At 46.1% G+C, this 21,144-nt stretch overlaps 1 protein-coding gene across 1 annotated transcript in view; it reads right to left on the minus strand.

Annotated features, from left to right (window-relative positions):
- SLC14A2 (solute carrier family 14 member 2) overlaps window positions 1–16,542 on the minus strand; it is a 50,903-nt gene extending 34,361 nt beyond the window's left edge. The window contains exons 1-5 of the mRNA XM_045886795.2: window positions 16,366–16,542; window positions 10,491–10,671; window positions 9,348–9,537; window positions 4,830–4,958; window positions 1,242–1,434 (exon numbers count right to left, since the gene is read on the minus strand). Of these exons, the coding sequence (XP_045742751.1) occupies window positions 1,242–1,434; window positions 4,830–4,958; window positions 9,348–9,537; window positions 10,491–10,671; window positions 16,366–16,515 (843 nt within the window). The 5' untranslated portion in view covers window positions 16,516–16,542. The remainder of the gene's footprint in view (window positions 1–1,241; window positions 1,435–4,829; window positions 4,959–9,347; window positions 9,538–10,490; window positions 10,672–16,365) is intronic.
- Between the last annotated feature and the right edge of the window lie 4,602 nt (window positions 16,543–21,144).

The following is a 21,144-nucleotide window of genomic DNA, read 5'->3' on the forward strand; positions in this document are numbered from 1 at the left end:
GAAAGATGGAGGGGGATGGATTTCTGAGGAAGGTAAAGAACACTCCAGCACTTAGTAAAGGTACCCAGTGAGGGGCGCACTGCACTGAGAAGCAGAGGGTTTCACCTCACTGTGGTTGTTCCGGCCGAGGGTGCCTGTCCTGCCTGGGACGAAGTGGGAGGCGGCTCACAGCCCGGGCTCTGCAGCAGGCGTTTCATGCTCAGGCACTAGCTGCAGTTTGACCTTGGGCAGCTAACCCGCTCTGTGCCTCAGTTTTCTCATCTGGGAGCGGGGATAATGATAGTACTTACAGTACTGGGCTATTATGAGGGTTGATTAAATGAGTTCCCAAGTCCAGGGCTTGGAACAGTGTCTGGTACGTAATAAGCTTGCCCTATGAGGGGCTCTTAGCTTTCTCTATTGTTCATTAACAAGGCCAAATGTTACAATTCTGTATATTTAATCTTATGTTAGATTTTTATTATATCTCTTCATCCCCAGTGTCTAGACGTCAGTAGAATAAATGAATATGTACATTTATGATAGTTGGATGTAAAACAGAGTTTCTCAACTTCAGTATTATTGGCATTTGGGGCTGCATAATTCTTCGTTATGGGGAGGGCTGTCCTGTGCATAATAGGATGCCATGCGGCATCCCTGGCTTCTACCTGCTCAATACCAGTAGCACCCCTCCCCCCCAGTTTAGACAATTTAAAAAGTATCTGTGGATATTTGCCCTGCTCAGGAGGACAAAATCACCCCTGCTTGAGAGCCACTGAGATGGAAAGTATATGCAAATTCATCCCCATCTTCACTGCTAATATCTTTAAAATCCTAACTTTAAACATTCACTTTAGTGTCTTGCCCCTCCCCCCAGCCGTCCATCTTACTTAATATTTCTCCCCGAACCCCACGGCTGTGTAGCATCGACCTGGCACTCATCTGTGCGCTTGTTTACTGTCTGTTTCCCTGGGTTGGGGGAGTGTACCCTGCAAAACGGCAGAGAGGTTGTTGTCCTCTTACTCCCCGTGTATTCCTCGTGTCTGATAAAGTGCCCGGCACGTATCAGGCCTTCAAAAAGGGTTCAGTGAAAGAGCATACAGAGCTGGCAGCATCCCTTCCCTGTCCTATCCTCACCCATGGCCATCATCTGGCGGAGCTGCGTCTGGAGAAGCAGAGAGCCTGGGTAATCCACAGGCTAGTTATGGAGGAGTGTGTGACAGAAGCCGGGGTCCCAACTCCTCTGCCGCTGGGGAACTTACCAAGGACATCTCCATCTCTGTCCAGGTGATGTTGGGCACCGAAGACATGGGCTCCACCAGTGTCGTGGGGAAGAAGAGGTTGTAGTGGCCGGTGGCTGCCAGGTACAGGGTCATGGCCATGTTGAAGGGCAGCGTGAAGACCGGGAGGTCCCACCTGCTGAAGATGGAATTCAAGGCACTGGAAAGAAGTGGGCTGAAGATGAGAGAGACAAAAGGTTAATCTGTGCGCATCCTTAGGTCTACACCGTCTCATCGGCTCTGGCCACAGTGCCACCCACTGTCTCCTCTCCTTGGCACGGCCATTCCTGACTCCTTTGGGACTCTAGTGGTCCAATTTATCTGGGACTGGGAATAAAGTGTTCAATTTAAGGTGAATCTTTGAGAAACAGATTTTTAAAGTATTGTAATTTGTTTGGAATAGAAACCTTTAGAAATTAAATATTTCCTTGTTTCTTAAACCAAGAAAACGAAACAAAATGTCATCCTTAGAAAATATCACGTATTGCCTTTGGATTATCGAGATGTACAACAGCTTCTATCCTGGGCTGTGATAACATTTTAGAAGTCTGGCCTTGTGGGAGGCAGCTGATGAGAAATGACGAGATGGGAAATACTTCATTTTCCCAACCTTGAGCTCCACACACTCCAACGGCCCTGCTCCCACACCCTCTTCCTCTCTGCCTTTGGCACATGATGAAAGTGTCCCTCCTTCTTTATTGGGCCAATTCTTTCCCTTGTATTTCGGGATCCATTCTGTCTCCAAGACTTCACTCCTACAATTCTCTCCCCTCTCTCCTGCAGCTTCAGTCTCTCCTTTTCCTCTAGATCATTCTCATAAGTCTACAACATGCTTTAGTATCTTCTACCTGTAAACATTCTCCTCCTCTAACCCGATGTCCCCTCCAGCTAGTTTGCCCCATTTCTCCACTCCCCTTCATAGCAATTACTCCTCAAAAGATTGCTATGCCTCATCTTTCTACCCCCTTTCTTTCCTGGACCCACTTCAGTCACGTGTGCATTCTCCCCATGCCACAGAAGTGGCTCTGGTCCAGTTCACCAATGACATCTATCCTGCCAAATCCACAGCCATTCCCTGCTCCCTTCATTTGACACCTGGACACTCCAACAGGATTGAAACACCTTCTGTCTGGGCTACCACGACACTGCCCTTTCTTAGCTTGCTTCCTGCTTCTCCAGCAGCTCCTCATGACCTCTTCTTTGTAGTTATTCCCCTCCTCTGCCAGTTATCCAAATATTAGAAGATCCATCCTATGGCTCTGCCTTGGGTCTTCTCTTTCTTCATTTTTTTCTGGGTGATATCCTTTAGTCCCATGGATAAAATATCTTCCGTATGCTTCTGCCCTCCAATCTTGACCGTATCACAAAGTTCTGGATTTGTACATCTAGTTACCTCATCAACATCTCTCCTTGGAAGTCTACAGCCTAATATGTCCAACAGAACTCTTGATTTGTGCCCTGTCTCCCACCACCAACCTGTTTTCCTCTTAGTTTTGTCCATCAACCCAGCTGCTCAGCCAAACTGTAGGAGTATACTGAATCTTCTTTTCTTTCTTACCCCCTGTACTCCATAGCTTCCCAGCGAGTCTTGTTGCCTACACCTTCCTTAAAATACACTCCAAGCCCAACCGTTTCTCACCACCTTCCTGTATATCACCCTTGTCCAGACCATTCTCATCTCTCCGTGGGTTCCTGACGATGCTTTCAGCATCCACTCTTGCTCCAGTTAAAATCCATTCTCCACACGGCAAGAGTGATTTGTTTAAATTTAAACTATATCCTATCACATCTCTGCTTAAAACCCTTTAACTGCTTCCCATCACAGTTGTAATAAAAATCAAAAAGCTTACTGGATCCTCAAAGTGAACAGGGTCTAGCTCTCACTTCCTTCTGCCCACTCCTTCTTGGTTCACTGGGCATAACCGCCCACCATGGTCTTGCTTCCTGAACACAGACACTCCTCCATTTGGGGTCTGCACCAGATCTTCAGAGGGCAGCTGCCTTTTATCATTTAGGGGAAAGCACCCTCATTCCCTCTACATAGTGGCCTTCCCTGACCACTCATGTCTGGAATCACTCTCTGTCCTGCTCACCCTTGTTTTGCTTTCCTCACAGCACTAATCAAATCTTGACAAGATCTTTTTAATTAACTAGTTGGGGACATTGTTTCTATCTTGGTCAAGAAGAACATAGGCTCCAAGAGGATGGAGACCGTCTCTTGTTCACAAGTATCCCCAGGATCTAGAATAGTCCCCGCACATAGCAGGCACTCAGCAAATATTTGTTGGATAGATCTGGAAAATGGCACTACTAATACCTACCTTATGGGTTGGATTTTGGGGTCTACATGAATAGATTAGCGAACACACTGGAATAGCAGCACAGAGTTGGGTGCTCCATGATTTTTTGTCTGTTAAAGTGGGGAGTGGGCACTGTAGACAAAGTGCCACCCAGTGCAGAATGGCTGCGGAGCTTGCTGAGGGGCTTCATCTGTGTTGTTATAAGCAAATGTGTGCAAATGAAGACGAGGTCTGCTACTCCTGACATGGGGACAGGAGGGGACATTGAGAAAACTCCACAGAAATGACTGCTATAGCTTTTTGTCCCAGTGGTTTCAGAAAGACAGAAACCCTAAGAAGAAACATAAATTGCCCAGAATGCTTAATGTAGTAATTTATTTACAAGCACTACTAAAAAGTAATAAAACAGTACTTAAACTAAATTAAACTAACTGGTTTTAGTAACTCCAGACACCGAAGAAAGACATGTACTTCTTAGAGATGTTAAAAATTCGTCAGCCTCTCTTGGAGCTGCGGGGCACAGAATGGACAACGCGGATCACCTCAGGCTCCTGCCCTCAGGTGCTGGTGGCCTCAGGCACCACAGACCTGCCTCAGACACAGGTGAGCTAAGGCCTAGCATGAATATTTGTTTCCAAGACCCTTCCTCCTGACTTATTCCTTTGCAAAATGAGGTGATTGCACAGCAAGATCTTAACTTATGCTTCTTGTTCAAAGATTCTGTGCTTTCACTGTAGATATCCTGCTCCAAGAGAGCTCTAATTCTGTCCCCAGTGAGTTTTTAGCTTTTCTGTCTATTCTCAGGCCACAGTTTAGATGATTCCCAGGAAGCCTGGAGACTCTGGGTTCATCATCAAAAACTTTGTAAAAGTGTGACCTGGGGCCAGTTACTTAACCTCTTCATGACTTGGTCTTCCCTTCTGTAAACTGGGGACAATAGTAACCCTACCTGGCTTTGCACTGTTCCTTGGCTTGTAGGAAATCCGCAGTAAATGTTAGCCATTATTATTAAAACTATCAGTCAAAGAAGATTATTAGCACCATAAAAAACCTGTGCTCATTGCTGCTCTAAAGGGTCCCTGTTATTCCAAAATAAAAAAATGATCTGCTGTGTCGCAATCAGATTCACGGATCTTCACTGTGTCTTGTGGGACAAGCCAGCCTGATGATGAAGCACTGGGCTCCAGGGGGTCCATGTCCCTGTCCAGTGTAAGACGCAAGCACCCCGGGGCCCCGTGGGTCTGTGAGCAGAAGGAGTGAGGTGTCTCACCAGGTCATGGCTGTGAAGGTCACAGGAAACAGAAGCCACCAGTAATAGTCCCACTTCTCTGAGAACACGGCCATGAGCAGTCCCACCAGCATCCCGTTGTATCCATGGAGGCCGGAGGCGATGGCAGACCTGGGGGTGGGGGGAGAAGGGACAGCTACTTTGCATCTGAATTTGGTGGTGCTTGTAGGGCCCCCCTTGGTACTACCAGAAACAAGTCAGCTTACTCCTGAATGTTGGGTAGTCACAGAGCTGCCAGCACCTTCCCAGATTACCGCCCCCCCCCCCCCAGCCCTGATTACCCTGCTGTTCTAGAATTAAGGCTTCTCACTGTGTCTGAGCTCTCCCCTCAGGTTCTCAGGGGTGGGTGTCTCTGACTGCTAAGTATAGTGGGAGATCTAACAGAAACCTGAGTATGACACTGGGGAAGGGGAGTGTGTGTGTGTAGGAGACAGGGAGGAGGGGAGGAAGGGAAAGAGGAGGAGAGAGTGCATTCTGACTGCATGGTGTGAAGCTGTAATTGTCACCTGTCTTCTCTCCAAGGATGACAGTGTGTCCCAGAGTGGACGAGCTGAGCCCGCTGGGGATGTGTATGTGCCTCTCCCCTCGGCAGGGCAGGGAGAGGCCCAGAGGTGGGGAGAATCCAAGCCTGAGTCTATCCTCTCTTCATTTCATCAGGGAAGTCTATGTGCACCTCAGCTTCTCTCCCGGATGCTAACAACACTGCCCTTGACCCTGGCCATAACTCTGCTGGCTGGGGGGACAGGGAGCAGGGTAAGGGAGGGACTGGGCCAATCCCTGCAAGACCCCTGCCTGAGCTTGAGCTTTGTGTGCTGTGCTCTGTCCCTGTCCTTGACTGGAAGTTGCCCAGGGTTGCTCAGGCTGGAGCTCATCCATCTGACATCAGTGTAACAACAGACAACAGCGTCCGTCTGGTCCACAGAGGGTTCCAGGCCTTGCCTAGCTGTTGAATGTCTGTGTGGGAATGCTAGAGCTCTTCACCGACTGACCGTTCATGCCCAGCAGGGGCATCTAGAAGCACAAGTGCCCTGAGAGGGAGGCAGGGAGCTCTGGCTAGAGAAGGGCTCCTGCCTGGCTGAGGCCATGGCTTAGGTCCGGAAGGAGGGGAGCCTCAGCTCTGGAGGGGCCAGGAGAGACGCTCAGCTAGTGGGGCGGGGAGTGGGCCAGCCGGAGGGCGGGAGGGGGAGTCTCTAGACAGTTGCCAACAAGAAAACCTGAGCACATGGCCCTTGTGGGGGGACACTTGTATGGGACACGGGACAGTGGGTGGGCTGCTCCCGAGGCCATGAACATATGGGGCAGCTGGGGACAGGTCGGGGGGGCTGGGAGGGAAGACCACTGGGGTTCACAATGCTCAGGACTAGGATATCTATCTGAGAAGCAGAAACTCATGTTTGGGCAAATACTTAACTTTTAGGTGTGATTGCATTTTGTCTACACTTCCCCATTTCTGTTCAGTGTTAGAATTTAGGATTTTTTTGGTTTTAATACCAGTTGCTTCAGGCAAACTGGGCAAAGACGGCTGGCCCCTCGTGGGGGCCTGGCCAGTAGCCCCAGGGGCAGGGTATAGGGGGAATAGTAGGAATCAAGCAAGGGAGCCCAGGGGAGACAAGATTAGGGCCATATCTAAGGGCTGCCTCCATAGTTGCCCCTCCCTGGTGACATCCCCTCCCAGGACACTTCTCTACCAAAACTTTGGTGGCTTTGGGTTTGGTTGTCAAAATGAAACTCATTACCTTACATCCCACTCTGACCATCAGAAATACAAAGGTAGGTTTAACCCTAATGCCAAAAAGGTCTTCATTAGGACCACGTTCCATCGGGACACCACAGCATTAGAGTTGATGACCTGGAGTTCCTCTCTGTGAAGTAGTCTCTGGGCTAGTGGGGGTAGGGTAGCAGGGATAAGGCGAGACATGGGATTGATGGAGGAGGAGGCGGGGAGTAGGACTGGTGGACAGGAAGTAGGGGTGGTCAGGGGAATGGGGGTAGGGGAGTAGGGATGGTGGAGAGGGACAGTGGTGGTTATGATTAGAATATGGAGCATTCAAAATGACTTCCTGTCCTGAACATGCTTAGAACATTGCCAGGGAGAGAAGCCTCAGAAAGCAATTAGAGAACCATCCCATAGAGTTATTGGGGTATGTTCTGGGGTTGTCCAGTGAGAAAGGAGGGTTCGTTCAGAGAGCACTGAGGTAATCAGGGGTGGCTCCCTGTAGGAGGGGGGATTTGAAAGGATAGTAGGATTAAATAGGCAGAAGCAAAAGTGCTGAACTGGGAATAGTGGGATACTGAGTGGGAATATGGTGGGGCCCATCAGAGAAGGCTTTGGAAGCCAAACTGGCATATACTTGTCTTAGTGAAGATGTTTGGGAGGATTAGGCAGGCGTGGTTGGTGTCTCCCCTGTAATACTGAGGTCCATGAAGCAGCTCTGTGAATGGCCTGGCAAGTTTACCAGTAGATTATGGTTGGGAAGAAAGCCAGAGAATCAGACTGTCAGCGCAGGAAGGGACTCTGGCTCCTCGAAGTTGAGCTAGTAAGTTGTAGCTCTCACAGACGAGGACAATGGGGCCAGGAGGGGAAGCACTGGCCCAAGGTCACATAGCTAAAGAGGCAGTGGGCTGGACAGAGTTCGGGTGAGTTTTACCAAACAGTGATGAAGCAGTGAGACCAGAGGTAATCCCGTCAGGGCCCCAATTCTAAGCCAGCTGGCCCCTGAGATGGTAAGGAGGAATAGGGAACCTACTGGTTGAAAGAGAGACACAAAATCCTGGCTGGAGCCTACTTTTTATGTCACACACAGACCTGCACCCCAAAGAATTCAGCTTCTCATTCATCCAATTTGGAATGGCCTCCTGGGGTCCCCCAGGGCCACCTGAGAGGTGCATGAATGGCTTCTCAGGGGAGACAAGTTGACTCACAAATTTGCCTTGGTGGCATCTGGAATGTCAGGTGCACCCGGAGGCAATGTGGTGTTGGTTACAACAGTCAATTCTGATTACTCCCCATCCTCTGGGTTCACCAGAGAGCCTCTGGCCTTGCTGTCCACACGGTCTATGTGACAAGGAGAGCACTCACCTCAGCCTAGAAGATGTGGGCCATGTGTCACACCCCGAGCCCGGCCATCCACTCATTGTGGTACCTCCCTGTCTCCTTTCTCTTGTGAAGTGTGGACCCTCTTACCTTCACTTTCTGCCTTGTGAAGTGGCCGTGAGAATCATGATACTGCATGATAGTGCTTTTCAATCTTTTGGCAGTAACCCACGGTAAGGAGGGAATATACTTGGCAGCATGACCCGGTTCTCTCTCTCTGTCCCCCTGTGCATCTCCCCCACATATACAACACATCCCAACATTAATGAAACAAAAATTTCGCAAAATATTTACTACATATGAATGACTCTAATCTGTTTTATTCTATTATTTTAATTTTTAAAAATGCTGTTGACAATTAATTCATGATCCACAAATGGATGGGTGACCCCCAAATTGAAAAACACTAAAAATATGCACATTCCCAAACTTCTCTGATCATCAGAAGCACCCAGAAGGATCTTTTTTAAAAAAAACCACTCCCTCCCAGACCCATTGAATGGGACTATCTGAGGGAACAGAAGTGGTTGGGCTGAAGAAGACACATTCCTTAACAGTCAGCCCAGACGATTCTAGCCATCAGCAAAGTTTGGGAACACTGGGACAGAGTGGCGCAAAGTCTGAGGAAATGGCCCAGTTACATAAAATGCTACTTCTTATTGTTCCTGGACTTTGTGGCCACCAGTGCGGGGGTCTGTGGGGGGGTAATGCCTCCTGCCTCCACTCTGCCCTTCCTCTTCTCCCTCCCTTCTCTCTCCCAGGTCCCATGTTTCCAGCTCAAAGGCTGCCCTCTCTCATCCCCCCCAACACTTAGAGATGTCTGTCTTTTCTTTTTTTTTTTTTTTTTTTTTTTAAAGATTTTATTTATTTGACAGAGAGAGAGACACACAGCAAGAGAGGGAACACAAGCAGTGGGAGTGGGAGAGGGAGAAGCAGGCTTCTCGCCGAGCAGGGAGCCTGATGCGGGGCTCGATTCCAGGACCCTGGGATTATGACCTGAGCCAAAGGCAGATGCTAACGACTGAGCCACCCAGGCACCCCAGAGACGTCTGTCTTTTTAGAGCTCTCCAGTATATACTGTTTCTTATTATTCTGAGACATTTCTTGCCTCAAACAGACTGTAGGCTCCATGAGGGAAGAGCCACTTAAGTGTTCCTTTGCACCTGCCTCCCAGGGAGTGTTTCCAGAAGGATCTACAGTCAAAAGGAGCCTAGTGCTGTCACCTGCTGTGAGCACAGGAGTAATTTAATTCTGTTTAATTCTATAGAGACCTCCAGTGACTGGTTCAAAGTCGATCTTCAGGAGACTTTGGGCTGGCCGGTAGGATAATGTTGGCTGATCAGTCTCGTAAACACTTCTCTACCTGTCCATCTCAAGACCCCACAACCAACCAGACAGGGACCTACCTGTCCTGGTTCAAGGCGAGGGCAGTTAAGGTTGAGACCACTGTCCCTAGACCCCCGGTAATCGTCCACCAGGGATTCTGGATCAGGAGTCCTATGAAGATGATGAGTCCGCTGACAGGGTTGTTGACAAACATCACCTGAGCAGCCCCCCTCAGGACCCAGTCTGAGAACTGGAAGGCCAGGGGCTTATCTGAAAGAGACAGAGCCGTGAGCAGGGGTCGGCTTGGGTCTCCCTGCTGGACCACTGGCTGGCACGGCAACCAAGGCAAACAGGGATGCAGGGGCCAGGACATTTCCTCTCATTTGGCCTGGTACCCAGCCCAAGTCTCTGAGTGGCTAGGCAATCAGTCCACAGTGGGTGTTAGCTTTTGCCATACAGACTGAGGCACCATGCTGAGACCAATTTAACGCCGTTCCAGCCATCAGCTTGGTTGGCAAGGAAGCCTCGGGAGCATTCCAAGGGGAATTTATTGGTCCAAGGGAAGGGGTGAGGAGGGAAGGAAACTCTCTTTTTGTGTTGTGCCGTATGGCTCAGTTGAGAGCTGGTATCTGAGCAGTAAAGAAAGGAGTCTGGAGAAAAGGAGCTGAAAAAGAAATGGTTTCAGCCCAGCAGTGCAATTGTATTGAGTTAGGACCTGGGGGAAGCCAGGCATAGAAGAGGGGACATATATTCTGCCTTGCTCTCTGGTTCGGTTTCTAGGACAGCCTCTACAGGTGTGGGTGAGGAGGATAGGGGTGTTTGTTGCAGTATTTAGTTGAGGGAAACTAGGAGAAGAAAACCATTGAAAGGAGAGAAAGAATATTGGAATATGGGGGAGGGGGATGTCAGTATTTTCTCGGCACATAGTAAATGGCTGTGGAACAAGGGAAGGAAAGATCACTGGGGAATGGCTCTTATGTTGCTAAAGTGGTTGTCCTCTATTCCATGTAGGGGTGAAGAATTTGCAAAGAACTAAAATCAGTGAAGTGCATTTCATTCTGAACCTGTGGGAATCCCAAGTTAGTGGGGTACCTTAGACCCACCCACGGCCAACTCAGGGCGGGAGCACTCCACCTGGGGGTCCTCTCAATAGGTGAATGAGGGAGCAGCTTCCTCCACCCAGGCCAGAGGGGGCACTGCTTCTTCCCTGGGCATTTGCTTACCTTTCAGCCAGCCCCTGCACTCCTTCATCTCCCCTGTGAGGTAGCCCACTGCTTGGAAGAGGCTGATGCCCCCCAAGCCTGCAGAGCCCTGATGGGCTGCCCCACTTTCTCTCCTTTTAGTCCTTTCGCTGGGTTTTTCCATTTTCACAATATGGCTGTCTTCATTGGATGAGCGGAGATCCTTTTAAGAGAAACCATGACAAACTATCATATAATACGTCTTTTTGAGAGCAGGGGCACTTGGAGATAGGAAAGCTTGTCAGCTGTTCTGATAAAGATAAACGATCATAAGACCCCGGTCCACTCTCTATTGCTGTCCAGGGTGCCACACGCAAGCCAGTCTTCCAGGACGACTACACATTCTTCACAGCAGGGTTTCATAAACTTTTGTGCTGTGGATCCCTTCTGTCAGTTTACAAGGCCATGGACTTCTTTCCAGAAGTGATGTTTGGAAGTGAATAAAATAAACAGGATTGCAAAGAAAACCAGTTATATTTAAAAATAAAAAAGTCTGTGATAGACATACAGATGCAGCCAATCTAATACCTATTATAATTTCAAAGTAACAATGTGTGAGTATGTGGGGCCTCCTCACGCCAACTCAGGACAACTTTATAGGGCCACTTGAGATCCAGAGCTCACTATAGGGTCGCCTGGGGCCCTTATTGCCCAATTTCTTCTTCTGCCTAATCCTGCTGCATTTCCTCCTCTCCAAGTATTGACCCCAAAGGCACACCCCAGTAAACTTCTTACATGCAAATCTCCATCTCAAAGTCACCCTTCTAGGGGAACCCAACCTGTGACAAGGGCAACAATCCTAGTACGGATAGGGCTGTTGTTCATTACTTATGTTTATAATTCAAATAAGTGCTACAGTTCATTGGAAGCTAGTGAAATAAAGGTAAATTATTTTCCCCATCCAAGTTCATACCCCCTCAAGCCTATCTTTGGACCTCTTGGTCAGGACTGCTTGTTCTAAAACTACACTGTTCACTATCATAGCCAATAGGACACGTGGCTATTGAGCACTTAAAATGTGGTTAATTTGAATTGAGACAGGCTCCAAGTGGATTTTGAAGACTTACTATGAGAAAAGAATGTGTAAAATATCTCAGTGATACTTTACACTGGTTAAATAATGAAATAACAATATTATATATATTCATATATATTAGGTTAAATAAAATAGAGTATTAAAATTAATGTTACCTTCCTTTTACTGTTAAAAATATGGTTAATAGACATTTAAACATATATGTGTGGCTCACATTATATTTCTATTGTACACTGATGGTCTATAGATTTCTCTAACCTCCTCCATACATCAAAACTTCAGTGTCTTGAGGATATCAGTGAAAGTGGTAGAGTAAGGACCTCCACAAGTTCTTTCATAAAGGCAATATACATTCTTTTCTATTGCACATGGAACATTCTTAGTATAGACCATGTTAGGCCATAAGATAAGTAAAACATTTTTTTTTTTTGCCCTAAGTAAAACATTTTTACTGATAAAAAAGTATCAGTAAATTTAAAGGCATTAAAATCATACAAAGGATGTTCTTTCTCTCTCTTTTTTTTAAGATTTCATTTATTTGAGAAAGAGTGAGAGAGCACAAGCAGGGGGACCAGCAGAGGAAGAGGGAGAAGCAGGTTGCCCGCTGAGCAGGGAGCCTGACTTGGTCTCCATCCCACAACCCTGGGATCATGACCTGAGCCGAAGGCAGATGCTTAAACGACTGAGCCACCCAGGCACCCCTGTTCTCTCTTTTTAAAAAGATTTTACTTTTAAGTAATCTCTACACCCAACGTGGGGCTTGAACCCACAACCCCAAGATCAAGAGTTGTACACTCTACCAACTGAGCCAGCCAGGTGCCCCCAAAGTATGTTCTCTGACCATGATGGTGTGAATTTAGAAATCAAAAGCAAAAGGAAATTTGGGAAATAATGTGGCAATTAAACAACAGGCTCCTAAATAATCAATGGATCAAAGAGGAAATCAGAAGAGAAATTAGAAAAATACTTTGAGATGGATGAAAATAAAACACAACTTATCAAAACTTATGGGATGCAGCTAAATCAGTGTTCAAGGGAAATTGTAGGTGTAAAGAACTATGTGAAAAAAAGAAATATCCTGTATCAACAACTTAACCTTTCACTTTAGGAAACTAGAAAAATAACAGTGAACTAAACACAAAGCAAGTAGAAGGAAGGAAATAATAAACACTATCATGAAAATAAATGAAATAGAGAAGAAAAAATATAGAAAATCCACGAAACTAAAAGATAGTTCTCTGCAAAGATCAAAACTGACTAACCTTTAGCTAGACTGACCAAGTTAAAAAGAGAAGATTGAAATTACCAGAATCAGAAATGAGAGAGGAGACATTACTACCAAGCTTCAAGAAATAAAAAGGGTTATGAGGAAATGGATTCTAAAGAAATGGATAATTGTATGCTAACAAATCAGATAACCTAGATGAACTGAATACATTTTTAGATAGGCACAAGCTATCAAAATGACTCAAGAAGAAACAGAAAATCTGAACGAACTCGTAACAAAGTAAATGATTAAATTAGTAGAACAAAAACAAAAACAACAAACAAAACACTTCCCACAAAGAAAAACCCAAGTTCAGGGACGTCTGGGTGGCTCAGTTGTTAAGCGTCTGCCTTTGGCTCAGGTCAAGATCCCAGGGTCCTGGGACTGAGCCCTGCATGGGCTCCCTGCTCTGCAGGGGGCCTGCTTCTCCTTCTCCCACTCCCCCTGCTTGTGTTCCCTCTCTTGCTGTGTCTCTCTGTCAAATGATTAAAAAATAAAAAAATAAAATAAATCTTTATTAAAAAAAAAAGAAAAACCCAAGTTCAGATGGCTTCACTTGTACAATCTGCCAAATACTTAAAGAGTTAGTAACAGTATTTCTCAAAAACTAGAAAGGGCAACACTTCCTAGCACATTCTATGAGGCTAGTATTACCCTAACACCAAAGCCAGACAAAGACATCACAAGAAAGAAAATTACAGATCAGTCTGCTTTGTAAATATAGATGCAAAAATCCTTGACAAAATACTACCAAGCCAGATTCAGTAACATATAAAAATAATTATGGCCAAGTGGGATTTATTCTCAGAATTCAAAACTGTTTCAACATATAAAAATCAATCAATAATTATTAACAGAGTGAAAGAAAAAACCCACATGATTATCTCAATAGACACAGAAAAACCACTTGAAAAACTCAACAACCTTTCCTGATAAAAACACTTAGCAAACTAGGAATAGAAAGAAAATTCCTCAACTTAATAAAGGGTATCTACTAAAAACCCACAGCTAATATTATATGTATGTAGAGATGGGATGCTTTCCCTTTAAGATCAGGAATGAGACAAGGATGTTGGTTCTCTTGTCACTTCTATTCAACATCGTACTGCAAGTTCTAGCCAGAGCAATTAGGTAAGAAAAAAACAAACAAAAGGGACCCAGCTTGGAAAAAAGTAATTTAAACTATCTCCATTTGCGGATGGCACATTCTGTTATATGGAATCTTCTTAAAAAATCTATTTAAAAAATCCCAAAAAACTATTAAAGTTAATGGACAAGTTCAGCAAGTTTGCTGGATAGAAGATCAATCTACAAAAATCAATTTTATTTTTATACATGGGCAACGAACAATCCAAAAATATAATGAAGAAAACAATTCTATGATAGCATGAAAAAAATAAAATATTTTGGAATAAATTGAACAAAAAAGACGTATACTAAACTAAAGGTTTTGTACAAGTTTTTTTATACTAAAAACTACAAAACATCAAAAGGAATTAAAGACTTAAATAAATGGAAATATATCCTATGTCCTTGGATTGGAAGACTTGTTAAAATATCAATACTCCTCAAGTTGATCTATAGATTTAATACAATCCCTATCAAAATCCCAGTTGCTTTTTTTTTCCTGCAGAAATTGAAAGTCAGATCCTAAAATTAATACAGAAGTTCAAGGGTCTCAGAAGAGATAAAGCAGTCTTGAAAAGGAGAAACAGAGTTGGGAGACTCACTCTTGATTTCAAAAACCTACTACAAAGCTACAGTAATCAAGATGGTGTGGTACTGGCGTAAGGACAGACATACAGATCAGTTAAAGTTGAGAGCCCAGAAACAAACCCATGCACTATGGTCAGATGACTTTTGATGGCAGTGTCAAAACAGCTCAATGGAGAATGAACAGCCTTTTCAATATGGTGCTGGGACAGCTGGATGTCCACGTGTAAAAGACTGAAGTTAGACCCCTACTTGACACCATATACAAAAGTTAACTCAAAATGGATGAAAGACTTACGCGTGAGTGCTAAAATATAAAACTGTTAGATAAAACATAAGACTAAATCTTTGTGACCTTGGGTAAGAAAATGGTGTCTTAGATATGACACTAAATGCATAAGCAATAGAAGTCCATAACAGATAAATCAGACTTAGAATCGCAAACTGTGCTTCTGAGGACACTATCAAGACTGCGAAAAGACTTACAGAGTGGGAGAAATTATTTGTGAATCATATAATTGGCAAGGGTCTAATATCCAGAATATAGAAACAACTGTTACAACTCCACAATAAAAAGACAAATAACCCAATTGAAAAAATGGGCAAAGGACTTCAAAAGACATTTTTCCGAAGAAGATATACAACTGGCCAGCAAGCGCAGGCAAAGATGCTCGACATCAATTTGACATTAGGGAAATACTAATCAAAATCACAGTGAGATGTCAGTTCACATCCACCCACGCTGTTAATAAAAAGACAGTAACAAGTTTTGACAAGGAGGCGGAGGGGCACGACGTGTACATCGCTCGTGAGAACGCACAGCGAGGCGGTGACTTTGGAAAACAGTTTGGCAGTGCCTGAAAATGTTAAACATACAGTTACCACATGACCCAGGAATTCCACTTCTGGATATATACCCAAGAAAAAGAAAAACATGTATCTGTACAATACCTTCTACACAAATGCTCATAGTAGCATTTTTTGTAACTGGCAAAAAGTGGAAACACCCAATGTCCATCAACTGATGAATGGGTAAATAAACTATGGTATACTCATACCATGAAATGTTGTTTGGCCATAAAAAGTAATGATGTACTGATTAATGCTACGACAAGGATGCACCTGAAAACATTATGCTAAATGACAGAAGCATTTCATGGAAGCCCATATATTAGATGATTCCATTGACATGAAATGTGCAGAATAGGCAAATCCACAGGAACAGAAGGTAGACGGGCGGGTGACAGGTGTGGGGGAGGGGGAATGCGGAGGGACTGCTAATGAGTATTTTGCGTTTCTTTTTGAGGTGATGAAAATATTCTGGAATTCACTGGTGGTGATGTGGGCGAACTTTGTAATTATGCTGAAAACCAGTGAAATGTACATTTTAAAGGGGTGAATTTTATGGTCTATAAATTGTATCTCATTAAAAAAAAAGCAACTTTAGTGGTCCTGGGTCCCTCTTCACTGTATCAGTTCAGGGAGCGTTAAAAGCTAAACTTTGAACACAGGCCTTACTTTGGGAGACGACGATAAGGTAAGTCAAGGGAGCAGGTCTAAGGGGGAAGGATTCGGGGGATTGGCTGAAGATTGGTGTGTGAGTGTGTGCATTCCCTACTTGTCTTTAAAATCGTGTTGCACACAGAACCACATTTTCCATCGTAGGCCAAATAGGACCGACCAGGGGTGTGACCCTGTGCTGACGGGGGGGCAGAACGTCCCCGGGCAGTGGCCCCTTCAGGCCGCTCTGCAACGCGTGTCCTGGGAAGCTGGGAAAGCAGCGTCTTTCATCCCCCTTCCTCCCTCTACCTGGGAGACGTGCTGGGAGGGACACTCCTCACCTTCTCTTCAGGCATCTCCAGGAGGGGCAGGGCCAGGTGTGTATCCTGGGGGCTGGAGGGCCAGCTCGGGTTGGTAAACTCTGACTCACAGAGTTTGCATCTGCTGGAAAGAGGCTCGGCCAGGAGAGGGCTGCTCTGAGGGTCAGACATTTTCCTCCGGGGCCGCTCGCTCAGAGGTCCTGCGACTGGAGAGGGAAGGGGGACAATGGTGAGTCAGGATGGGGCCCGGAGGGATGTGGCTGAGGCTGGATGGAGGCCTCCAGAGGTATAGGACCAACTGCTGCTGCCAGGGAGGCCTGGGGCCATTCCTCCACCTGTGCTGCCTTGCATTTCAAAATCCCCCCATTCTTCCGCGTCTGCTGTGAAGAGTTCCCTGACCACCCAGTTGGAATAGATGCCTCTTTTTTTCTTCTGGTCACGGAAATAGATTTCCTCTACCTTTTTTATTATCCATTGTGCTATCTTACTGTAGTCGTTGCAAATATACTTTCTCTTTGATAACCACACATAGGCCTGAGTCTTCGAACGGAGTGGGGATCTAAGAGAAACTCATTTTCTTACTTGCTCTGGAGCTTGTATTGATTATGGGCTACCTCCAGTCCTCCCCCTCTCTTCCCTCTGTCCTCAGTGCCCTTTCCAGCACTTTCCCCCTCTTCCTTCCCCAGGAACAGTACTGAAGAAGCAGCTCTGGTATAATCTACTAGAAGCTGTGCGTGCCAGGCTGAGGTCCCTCCGTGTGGGGCTCCCTTTCCCTTCACTACCCGGACTGGGGTTATGCCATGACTAGCTTGTGGAGCAACCTCTGGCCGCGGTCCTCAGTTTCCTGGTTCACTATGGCTGCCGCCTGGGAGAGCCTACTTCTTCCTATTTGGCCACTGTAGCCGTTCTCTTTTTCAGCCTCCTCTGGCTCAGGGATGTCTTCATTTACTTTACCGTTTCTTTGACAGGCGGTTTGGACCTGCATGGTCCCCTCTCAGTATGACCTGGAGTTTTCCCTATTGTTCCAGGCGGCCTCCCCCGAGTTGCAAGACAGCATATCTTAGGACGGTGTTTGCAGATCCTTAGCATGGGTGCTAGCCTTCCTCACACTTACCTCTGCAGATGCTGCTAAGGGACTGCAGGGTTCTCTTCCAAAGTGGAGGAAGTCCCCTGCCTGTGCTTGCATTAGTGCCCCTTCCCGGGGCTATTTCCTACTCCCGTGACAGGAATTCCTGTTCTTCACCGTTGCTTCCAGACCCCTGCTCACCTTGCTGGTGCAGAAAGCCCTCTTCTTTGAGGCTTATACTATTCCCTCACTGCTCACTGCTGTGTTACCGACTTCCTGGTCGTTCACTTGTTCAGTGAAGACTTTAGGGGCTCCTATGAGTCATCTTCATCTCCACTCCAATAACTTTCAGCAACTTCAATGGTCTGGACATTGACACGGACCTCACTGATGTTAACTCATCACTTCATTCTCTGACTTCACAGACCCTTGTCTTCCTCGCTTCCAGGGACCTTCTCCACCTCTTCTTTTCAGCCTCTGATTCCCATGGTCACCACACGGACTTGATACCACACAAACTATGAAGTCTCAAAGGCCTGGTTCTCTCCTCTGGATTTCCAGCTCGCCTGCTCAAGTGCGCCCACCGGCCCAGCGCTTTCACTTGCAGGAGACCTCCAGTCCCTCAGCTCCACCCACTCCGTATCCTCCCTTGCCTCCTCAAGCAACTCAGACTTCACAGCCCATCGTTTCACTTCTCTCAACACCCTTGCTCTGCTCTCCCCGCTCCCTCTCTTACGCCTGTGTGGTGAAATCCTGGCCGGGCTAAACCCAACCCTCCGTCTCGTCCAGGCTTTCATCAAGCAACTGAACAGTGTGTGAGAAAAACTGCCTAACTGGATAGGCTGCCATCACGCTAGGTTTATGCTTGCCATCCTCTTGGGTGGACTCTTGGCACTTCCCTTTCTATCTTTGGCCAGCCCAGACTCGTTTCTGCTGCAGCTGCCTTTCCTGTAAGACCTCCATGTGGGCAAATCCAAAACATGGTTTGGTCTTCATCTCATTAGACTGCTCAGGGCATCCACACAGCTGACCATCCCTCCTTGACACACTTTCCTCTTTTTGGCATTTACATCGATCCTCTCTTTAGCTGTTCCTTCACACTGTCCTTGGCTGGCTCCTCCTGGAAATATGAGCATTCTGTTGAGCTCTGTTCTGGACCATTTTCTCTCCACTGATAACTCCTACCCAGCTGACATCAGCTCTCACCATGGCTTTATCCTCCATCTGTATACCTATGACTCCCGAATCGAATATTTCCAACTCAGTTTTGAGCACTGTATTCACAGATTTAATTGTCTACTTTACACTTGCATGTGGATGTTCCAGAAATAGCATAAAGTTAATGCACAGAAACAGCTCCTAATGTTTCCTTCTCAGATCCTGTCTTCCTTGAAAAGTGCCTGTCCCAGGACAAGTCTTCTCTCCATTCCAAGCTACTCCTTATAATACCTCTTCCTCCCTCCCCCAATCCAGTGATTCTACCTCTAAAATACACCTGGATGTGGGCGCCTGGGTGGCTCAGTTGGTTAAGTGACTGCCTTCGGCTCAGGTCATGATCCTGGAGTCCCTGGCTCGAGTCCCGCATCGGGCTCCCTGCTCGGCGGGGAGTCTGCTTCTCCCTCTCCCACTCCCCGTTTGTGTTCCCTCTCTCGCTGTGTCTTTCTCTGTCAAATAAATAAATAAAATCTTAAAAAAATAAAAATAAAAAAAAAATACACCTGGATGCTCACTGTCCCCATTTGGCTGCCATCACATCCTACCTCTGCTCCAATAACTCCCAATTGGACACCTCACTTCTCAGATTTCTCCTCCACGCCATACTCCCCAGGGTCATCAGTGTGTCCTATCATTACTCCATGCCACTCATGTCTGTTCCTGCTTTAGTCCTTTCAGTGGCTGCCGATGGAAAAATAGGTCTTAAGCATGCACATAAGGGTCTGCACCACCATGTTCCTGTTATGCGTTAGCCCATCCTGGGTTTCTCCTGTGCCTCGTCTCTGAGCTCCACACTTGCCTCCTTTCAGTGCCTAGGTGCTGAGCACTTTCTACTTCAGAGCCTCTGCAAATGCTGGTCCTTCTGCTTAGAAGGACTCTCCCTTGCTCTTCACCTGGGACCGCCTTCCCTCAGGCATGGTCTCCATTACCACTCGTTAGAGACGTCTGCCTGGATCGGCTCCCGACCATGTTCTCCTCATATACTCTCAAGGCACCCAGTATCTTTCCTTACAGCCTTTTTTGCACCATGCAATGATTGACTTATTTGTATAGGGTCTATCTCCCCACCAGAATGTAAGATGCATGAGGATAGTAACCTTCTCGGTTCGGTTTACTACTTTATCCTTAGCTCCTAGCACAGGGTCTGGCACATAGCAGATGTTCAATAAATAAGTAGTTAAGCAAGGGAAGGGAGGAAGGGAGGAAGGAAGAAGAGAAGCCTACAGGTAATTGCTAGAGTGGGAAAACCTCCTTGCAGAACTTTATGAATCACTGTGGGTTTCATGAGTCTTGAATGGTTTAAGAAGGGCATGGGGCCACCCACCAGTCCTGCATTTTTGAGGCAGAACTGCCGTGTCCAACACCTGTCCTCATCCCAAGGAGTTGCTCATTTAAACCATAGCTGATTTTTAGTGTGTATTTGCAAACATCATTCAGATCCAACTCCTCTTTCTCACTGTCATTGCTGGAAGAGGGACTTCTCCTCTCTTTTGACCCCACAGGTGGAGTTTCAGACTGCCCTGGAGGGGGCATGCCAGAAAGGTTTAGGAGAAGGAAAACTAGCAAGCCTGAGAACCAATGCGCTCTCTCCCTCTGGTGGCCAAGAGGTGATACAGCATCCTGGTCTCTTTACAGATTGCTTCCAAGCCATCCTGATGAAAGGTGAGGGGAAATCAGGTATCTAGACACATGATCTGCGTGACACCATACATCTGGATGAACAGGAATGTTCTGGAAAGACCTTGTGTTAAATTCAGTGGCTGTGAATTTCCTCTAAAAGTCCAGTTGAAAAGTAAATTTTCCCCCCAAATGTATTTCATTAATCTAAGATGTTATCATCTGTAAGATGATCATTGTTTGGTGTACCATGAAGAAGAAAATGCTGCCAATCAAAATGGTAAGATGCAGATTGACTTGAGAAATGTTAAAATATGAGAACAATGTATATAATATAGTCAAGGAAATATTTTTTAGTGATGGGGCTCAAGTATACAGGAGTTAGAAATGGGTATATTCAGGATTATTTTCTAGACATGAGACTTCACACATACATTTTTTTTTTTTGATGCAAAAAGAGTTTATACACGATGAGTCCTTTAAGAACAGGGGTTTTATCTTGCTGATTTCTGTATTGGCGTTGCCCAGCAGAGAACCTGACACATCATAAGCCCTCAATATGTGTTTAATAATTATGGAAAGAATGAATGATTGTACAAGAGACATACTCTCCAGAGACATCGCCAAAAAGACACTTTCATCTCTACCTCTGAGACTCTCTTGTATGCAGACAACATTTTACAATTACAGACGGAGAAATTAATGCCCAGGAAAGCAAAACAAGAATTATTTCTCACATGGGTTTAACTCTCGGCACTTTCCAAAGCAAGCTTGTTGCCTTGCAATGGCAACGGGAAGCAGAGACCCAGGGAAAGCAGTGACTTGCTGCAAAGTCAAGATTAGACCTGGCTCCCCACTCTTCTGTTCCACCAACTGCCTTGTAGGGCACGGCTGGGGGCTGC

This window comes from Mirounga angustirostris, unplaced genomic scaffold (genome assembly GCF_029215605.1).
Source record: "Mirounga angustirostris isolate CCGP_5_RB_7025 unplaced genomic scaffold, mMirAng1.0.hap1 SCAF_14, whole genome shotgun sequence".
NCBI lineage: Eukaryota > Metazoa > Chordata > Mammalia > Carnivora > Phocidae > Mirounga > Mirounga angustirostris.